Source organism: Crocodylus porosus, unplaced genomic scaffold (assembly GCF_001723895.1).
Source record: "Crocodylus porosus isolate Cpor-Errol unplaced genomic scaffold, CroPor_comp1, whole genome shotgun sequence".
In the NCBI taxonomy this organism is placed as follows: domain Eukaryota; kingdom Metazoa; phylum Chordata; order Crocodylia; family Crocodylidae; genus Crocodylus; species Crocodylus porosus.
The window spans coordinates 5,251,766-5,259,687 of NW_017728935.1; the positions used below are offsets into that span (position 1 = coordinate 5,251,766).

General features: G+C 48.2%; 1 protein-coding gene across 2 annotated transcripts in view; it reads left to right on the forward strand.

Annotated features, from left to right (window-relative positions):
• The window catches only part of RPL10A (ribosomal protein L10a), a 4,687-nt gene extending 306 nt beyond the window's left edge, over positions 1-4,381 (forward strand). Inside the window, exons 2-6 of one of the 2 annotated variants that reach the window (XM_019546763.1) lie at positions 61-135; positions 222-302; positions 568-716; positions 1,682-1,854; positions 4,178-4,381. In XM_019546763.1, the coding sequence (XP_019402308.1) occupies positions 61-135; positions 222-302; positions 568-716; positions 1,682-1,854; positions 4,178-4,348 (649 nt within the window). In that variant the 3' untranslated portion in view covers positions 4,349-4,381. The remainder of the gene's footprint in view (positions 1-60; positions 136-221; positions 303-567; positions 717-1,681; positions 1,855-4,177) is intronic. The other variant, XM_019546764.1, reaches the window with a different exon arrangement.
• The last annotated feature ends 3,541 nt before the right edge of the window (positions 4,382-7,922 follow it).

Below are 7,922 nucleotides of genomic sequence, written 5' to 3' on the forward strand. Positions count from 1 at the left end.
GGGCTCGGGCGAGGCGGGCACGGACCTCCCCCCACCATGACACTCGTGTCTCCCCCGCAGCAGCAAAGTGTCCCGAGACACGCTGTACGAGGCGGTGAAGGAAGTGCTGCAGGGCGGACAGGCCAAGCCGCGCAAGTAAGGGCAGGGCAGGGCAGGGCCGGGAGGTGGGGGTGTTAACCTGACCCGACGTGACCTGACCCGACCCCCGCCCGTGCCCGCAGGTTCCTGGAGACGGTGGAGCTGCAGATCAGCCTGAAGAACTACGACCCGCAGAAGGACAAGCGCTTCTCCGGCACCGTCAGGTTGGGCCCTGCTGCCCCTGCCTCCCTGCCTGGGGCCCCCCGGGTGCCCAAGCAGGTCTGCTCCCCGGCTGCCTGGACCCCCACCCTGGGTCTTTAAACATGAGGGGAGGTGTGGGCAGGCCCCCGGGCCGCCCCGCCGACCACTCGCAGCAGCCAGGGTCCAGGGGGATCGCGCCAGCAGCCGTGGTAAGGTGTCGTGGTCGCGGGCTCCCGCTGAGGCGTGTGGTGCCGGCCGGGCACTGACGGCGCTGCCCTCCCCTTGCAGGCTCAAGTCCACGCCGCGCCCCAAGTTCTCGGTGTGTGTGCTGGGGGACCAGCAGCACTGCGATGAGGCCAAGGCCGTGGACCTCCCGCACATGGACATCGAGGCCCTGAAGAAGCTCAACAAGAACAAGAAGCTGGTGAAGAAGCTGGGTGAGTGGGAGCTGGTGCTGATAGATGGGCTGTGTGGAAGGATGGTTGCCTCTGATGGGCCAGCAGGTGATGATAAAGCCTTTAATGAGCTGTTAAAAGTTTTCTGGTGATTGAGGTGGGGCGGGAAAAATAACAGCTAGAGAGCCATGGTGTGAGTTTCTCTGAAGGTGTTGTGTGTCCTACATCCTGCAGCCCCCGGTGCTGTATCAAAATCTCCCAAATATCTCATGCCTTGCCAGCGGAGAGTTATTTAAAACATCTTTCAAAGCTGTCCTCTGAACAAAATCTCTTTCCGATGGTAACTTTTGCAATCAGGATGGACATTTCCTAACACAAGTCATGGTGTACATTTGCCCCTGTGGGATGGCAAGATAATGATCTAGTCCCTTCTTTAAAAAAATCCCTGTCCTTTGACTGGTGTGTTGAGCTTGGGATGAAAAATGACTAAAGCAATAAGGCTTCTTTGTAAATGTCCTCAAGCAAGAGTCGTGCCCAGTCGGTTCTGGCAGCCAAAGTGAGCGGTTTCCGATTGCAGTAAGCAGGACCCACCATGCTGGCTTGATCCCAATGCTGACAACACATAGGGGTAGCCATTAACTTGCAATATAAAGTGAACTCTCTTCTGATTTTAATGCATAGAGTCCTTATTTCTCCTCACTGTCAGGCTCATCTTGATACCTTTTTGGGAAGGAGGATACCTTGATTTACTTCTTGGGGTCACTTGTGTTTAAGAAACAGCAGATGGATAATGAGCGTGTGATTTACACTGCTTTCCTCTTGTGGCCTACTGCTGGTGTCTGTGAAGATTATGTAAATACCAGCGTTTTTTTGATCGCCCTTTTAATTTATTGTTTCCTAGAAAAATGTGCAAACAGCCCTGCTACTGGAAGGCTGAGTCAGGTCTGAATTACAGTGGGGCAGAAGTGCAGCATACCCCCTACTTTAATCTCCTTGTTCTTCTGCAGCTAAGAAGTACGATGCCTTCCTAGCCTCGGAGTCCCTCATCAAGCAGATTCCTCGTATCCTGGGTCCAGGTCTTAACAAAGCGGGCAAGTTTCCCTCTCTCCTGACACACAATGAAAATCTGGTGGCCAAGGTCGACGAGGTGAAATCTACCATTAAGTTTCAAATGAAGAAGGTAAATACAAATACTGGTGCCCAAAACTGCTGCCCAGTACAAAGGGGTGGCAGGTAAATGAAGTGATTGGCTGCCTGCCATGGTATATGGATTTATACTTTCTGGAGTGGACTGAAGGTCTCTAGGTTACTTCGTGATGGGCTGCCGGTAATAAACATTTAATCCCTCGTTTTCTGTGTATTTAGGGAACGCGGGGTAGCGGGGATGGGAATTTAATCTGTCTCTCCAGTTCAAAAAAAACTGATTGAGAAATGGGCCTTATCTTGCAAAATGCGTGTCCTTGAACCTTTGGCAGTGGGAAATAAGGACATGGAGCGCCTTGTATGATGGGCCCCTGGTATCAGGGAAGATGCGAGGAAACTGCAGTTGGCCAGGAGACAAATAGCAGGTTTTGTGTTGTACAGATAGCTTCACAGGAACTGAAGCTTTCAGCTTAATGTGTAGAGGAATTTCACAGCCACTGAAGGGCAGAGGAGTGATTTGATTTTAGTGTGGGGGGGGTGTTTTCCTTGTGTTCACTTAGAGCAATGATTCTTAACTGGGGTGTTGTGAGATTCTTTTAAGGGTGCAGTGGGGCGTTGCTTTATCAGCAGCTGTTAGGTGTGCAAGCAACTCTACATGACGTACAAGAAATCCAAGATATTTCAGACAGGAATTACAGAATTGTAGAAAATTAGGGTTGGATGAGACCTCAGGAAGAATCCACAGGGTCAAAAACGTTCTGACTTGATGGTGGTGTTTCTGAGGTCTTTGCAACAGAAGACTTGCTCTGTTTTGGGACTGAAGAAGTAAGTCAACGCCAGGAGGTGATGTTTTGTTTTGCTTTTTTTTATTATTATTTTTTAAGACTTTAGGCATGTCTCAGGAAAACAAAAAAAACCCGTTGAGAACTACTGACTCTATAGACACTTGCTCCATTTCCTGCACTCCTTCCCTGAAAATGTTTTAATGCTTTGTGCTCCTGAATCAGGGCATAGATGGCTTTGAAGAGAGCAGTTCTTCTTTGCCTTCATGGCTGTGTCTGGACAAGCATGGCCGTGTGGTATGTGGTGCCACAGAACAGTTTGTGATGCCACACACCACGTGTTCCAGGTGTTTACTTGGCAGCATGCAGGGGGAGAGGGGGGTTGATTCCAGGAGATTCCCAGGGTCAGAAAAAGCGGGGTGGCACTCATGGCTGCGGTGTGTGCTGCTCAGAAAGCAAAACCTGGCCCACTGGAGCTGCTCTCTGGCTGCTGGCCAGGCTTCCCGGGTCTGCAGCTTTCCAGGATCCCGGGTAAGGCTGCTGGCCCTAGCTACCCCTACCCCACCCGTGGTAACTTGTGCGTCTGAGGGTGCATAGGACAGGCATTCCCTGAGCCAAGTAGCAATGTCACAAAGTGTGCCACTGCTTCTTGTCCCCATGGAATCAAACATCTGTGCTCATCTAGATGTGGCCCATTTGTCCACCTCTTTTGAAAAAACAGTTTTGTCAAGCTGCTGTCCAGCAGCTCTCTTGGCACTCAGCAGATTTGGTACCCAGGGGGCCTTTGCTTTGGTGCTCATATTTTTTTACAGGGAAAAGGTAAAGATTGGGGGCCAAAGTATAAAGCAGGAATTTGTGTAGGCATAGAAACAATTATTGTTAACTAACTATGCAATGTGGATCAATGGCTTTGGGAGTAGAGAGGTTCCTATGACTAAACTTACTGATGCATGCCGTGAAGATGTAGAATGAGGAGCTGATGCACATGTGCGTTTCTGCCCTGTGTTGGTCTTGTGCATTTTGGTAAGATGCTTACCTTCATGCCTAAGGCTTCTGGTCCTGCTAGATAGGAAAAAACTCCGCTTGTAGAAGTGCTTAAAATGCCTCTCTTACCTGATTTATTCTTTAAGCAAATGCTGCATTTAGATTTTCTGCATGCATGTAGATAAAAACGTATGGAATCCAGTAGCGGGCTTACACGTATTATTTTTTCAGTGGATATTGGGAAGCTTGGGATAAGCTGGAAAAATAACAGGCTGTTCATTTCTAGAACTCACAAATGGTGTATTTTAATAAATTGTTTGAATAACTGCATATGGACTACAGGGTAGTTGTCCTAGAGGATGGGTTTGAAACCTGCCCACATGGCATATTCTTCTTCTTTAAAAAGTGGTGTAGGATCCTTGAATCTAAGCTGAAGAGGACCATTCCAGGGTGCTTTTAAGTCAAGTCTTTAATGTTTATTACATACGCTTTCTTTATCTCTAAAAAGTCTGTTGAAGGGCGACACCTGCCCGTTGGTAGTACAGTCTGTGCCATTGGATCTGAGCAAGTGACCTTCCTGTCCCTTTTGTCCAGGTGCTTTGTCTGGCGGTGGCAGTTGGCCATGTGAAGATGACGGAGGATGAGCTGGTTTATAACATTCACCTGGCCATCAACTTCCTGGTGTCCTTGCTGAAGAAGAACTGGCAGAATGTACGTGCATTGTACATCAAGAGCACCATGGGGAAGCCACAGCGCCTCTACTAACTTGGCAGTAATAAATAATTTTATAGTACCCAGTTGCTGCGTTTGTCTCCTCTCTCTCTCTCTCTCTCGTCCTTGTCCCCATAGCTTTAGACACTAGAACACCAATATGTCAGCTGTACCTTTCCATTATCCACCAGATCCTGCTTGCTTATGTTCAAGTGAAACTTGCTCCGCTGCCAACTGAGAGTTAGGTGTTGGAGTAACTAGTGTATGGCTAAGAGCATGTTCTGTTAAATGTGCAGTCACACATCAGGCATCAATATGGATGCTTCTCATTAAAGGTGAACTACAACTCCAGCTAGACTGAATAGATAGCCATTCGGAAGGCTCCCAGGGGCTTTGTGTGGGAAGGTTTTAGTGAAACGTAAAGCTTTCCTGAGAATGTGGGCAGTGCAGGGGTGGCCAGACTGCAGCATGCATACCACAAGTGGCATAGCCAAGCCTGTGTGGCATGTTGGGGACGGGAGGGGTCAGAGAGCAAAGACAGCAGATTGGGCAGGGCAAGGAACAGAAAGAGTAGCTGGGCAGAAGGGGCACAGAGTCAATATGGGATGGTGTGTGGGGGGCTAACTTGTGGCATGCCTGCCAAAAAGGCTAGCCCCTGCTAAGCTAGTGTGTGTAAGAGCTTCCTCAATGACTTCTGATGCTTATGAAGTGGGTCAGGCTTTGAGACATGGGGAAGGAAAAGTATCCAGAGATGCATAGCAGAGTGGGGAAAATTGTTGCTTACAGAAGGAAGGCCTGCTTTTTGGGTACCGACTTCTTAATATCACAGACTGCTAAAACTTCTAACTCCACAATTTTTGCAACCAGAGCAAGAGTTAATGAGGTGTGGTGAATTATGCACTTGAGCTATCGATCGGCCAGCTCAGTAAAACCTTAGTCGGCATATATAGACCCGTATCTAGCTTTTACCTTGGAAATCCATTGGGAAGTAGCCAGAAAAGCTCATAAAGGAGTGTCATCAAACTAGACGCTGCGCTTTTGTCTGATCGCTGACTTCTGTGATGCCATTTACAAGGTGACTGAGATAAAGAGAAGGACTTTTTCAGTTGTCTTTTATGTTTGATGGAGAGGAGGGAAGGTGTGGTTGGGTGCTGTGTTTCCTCCTGTTTAGCGGGTGTGTATAGCACAGGGGGAGGGGGCTAATTCAGGAACTTGGTAATGAACTATTAAAGACATGACCCGCAAATTTCTATTCCAGGTCTCTCAACTATCCCCCTTGCTCTCTGCTATATTCGTGCCTGCTGCGTTCAGTAGTTCACCGACATGCTCTTCTCAGACTGTGTCGGTGCATGATGGAAGAAGCCAGCAGCCCTGTTCTTTTTCACTTCCGTTAGAGGAACAGGAGCAAAGTGCTACTTACTCAAAGATAAATAGAGCTTACAAAACAGTACGCAGATGTTCTCAGGCATGTCGAAGCTTTCAGAAGACTATCACGTGCAGCACAATGCCAGCAGCAGGACTAGGTGATAGTTGTACATCCTAGTAATACTAAAAAGTTGGGTAATTATGTAGTTTTAAAAGGACAGGTTGCAGATCCTGGTTAGTAAAACTTACCCCTGTCTCCTGGAGCCAAAGGGTGCGTTTTTACCCTTCTATAGATGCTGTTTTCAGAAGTCCAGCTATCCTTTGGGGGATTCAGTGGGGGGTGAGCAGCCTGAACTAAACACAAATATTCCATAAGCTTTTCTGGCTTCAGAAAAAACACTCTCTGTCTCCCAAGATGACCTGGGATTAATTTTAGCTGAAGTAGTTGGCTCAGTTGCTACCTTGTTGCAATGAATTAATGTGCCGCCACCTACAGTGTCTGGTTTTTATGCTCATTGCCTAGAAAAATGGCAGAGGGTTGCAGCTGCACCGCAATGGACTGTGATCTCACTGACGGGCTAAAGCTATTGGCTTTTTCATACAGGTCATATTCCAAGCTGGGTGCTGACATTCTGCTTGTATAAATTGCCCTGTTCAGCCTAACGGGATCCAGGATTGATCACATCCTTCCTTGCTGTTGTGTAATGGTGCTGCATGCTGTTAAACAGCTGCTCTTTTCTACCTTGGCGGTGACTGATTGTCTCAGATGTGCTCGACCCTGGAGCTAACCTACGGATTTGCACTGGGACCTGGCACCTGCGGTTCTGATGTACAGCTGAGTTCTTCTTTCTTTCACAAGTGGAGTTTTAATTGAGAGTTGGGGTTTGTTTTGACCTCAAATTTAAAAACCAAAGCCAAGAGCAAGAATATTTTTGCTATTCTAGTCACCTTCACTTATATTAGCCACTCTCTTATCCTAGGTCCATGTTCCCTTACTGAAGTTCCTGATGGCTGATGGGTATCAGCTCAGCAAGTCGGGACTGCGATAAAGGCGCCTAGGTTTGTTTTGCCTGTTGCAGAGCCATGCCCCCCCCCACAGACCTAATGAATCAAGCTTGTCGCATCAGCAATAGCAGCCACTGTCATTTGAGCAGCTTGCTTTACCAGCCAAGGACTGGATAATCCAGAGCATTTCTGGCGTGTCTGTTTGAAAGCAGGTTACAGAAGCTTCAGCGGGAGCCTGGGAAAGTGCAATCGCGGTAGGCTGTGTTGCTGAAGGGGTGACTAGGGGAAGAGTGGGCTGGGATTTCAGGTTATTGCTTTGTTTCGGTTAACGCAATGCCTAGTTGGAGTGGTTCAGGGAGAGGAGGGGATACTGTAATGCTCCTGTGTGGTTCAGGCTCTGCTGTGATGTCTGGATTGAACTGGGCGGTATCTAAGCCTTGCTTTAACAATCTGGCTCTTGTAGAAACCAAAGCCCTCGCTTGCGAGGTTATAACAGGTTTCTAGAAGGCACTCCCAGAAGCCCAGGAACTGCCCTACTGAATTCAGGCCAGGGTCCTTCAAAGCTAGTGTCCTGTTTCCGACTGTCTGGCCTTAATGAGACATGCCTGGAGCTCCATGAGGCAGCTCCAGACTAGCGTACACAGTTTATGGCTGCGTGGAAGTCCTGTAGCACATCCTTATATAACGCCTCTACTACTGCGGTGTGACGGCTATTCTGCAAATGCTTAATTTGGCCACAGTGCTGCTTTGTGTGTGAGCCCCACTTGTTAAAATGTATTTCATGTCAAGGGGAAAGCGGTTCTCGCTGGGCTCCGGGTCCCCTTCTCTACCCCACATGGTGGTGTTCGCTTCTGTGCTGTCCTCTCTTTCACTTCGTTCATATGGGTTGTCTCTGAACTCACTCCGTTGAATTTCTATTTCTCTTTGCTCTTTCGAGCCGACTATTTTAACGTTTGTTTTCTCACTGGACCATTAAAATGAGTTGCTCTTGTTTTCATGCACTTCTGCGTGCCGTTTGGGTTACAAATTCAACCGGAAGAGAGTCAAATGTTGTTATGATTTAGGCAAATTATTCAGGTGTATTGGTAGTGTTAGGATGATGGTGTTGCCACGAGGATCCAGAAATTATGCGAGCGGCAAGGATTTTATTTGGGCAGTGATCTCTTATTGGCCTGCCTGCGCGCTTGGGATCATAGGGTCATAGAAGTCGGGTCGGAAGGGACCTTGTAGATCTTCAAGTCCGACCCCCTGCCTGGGC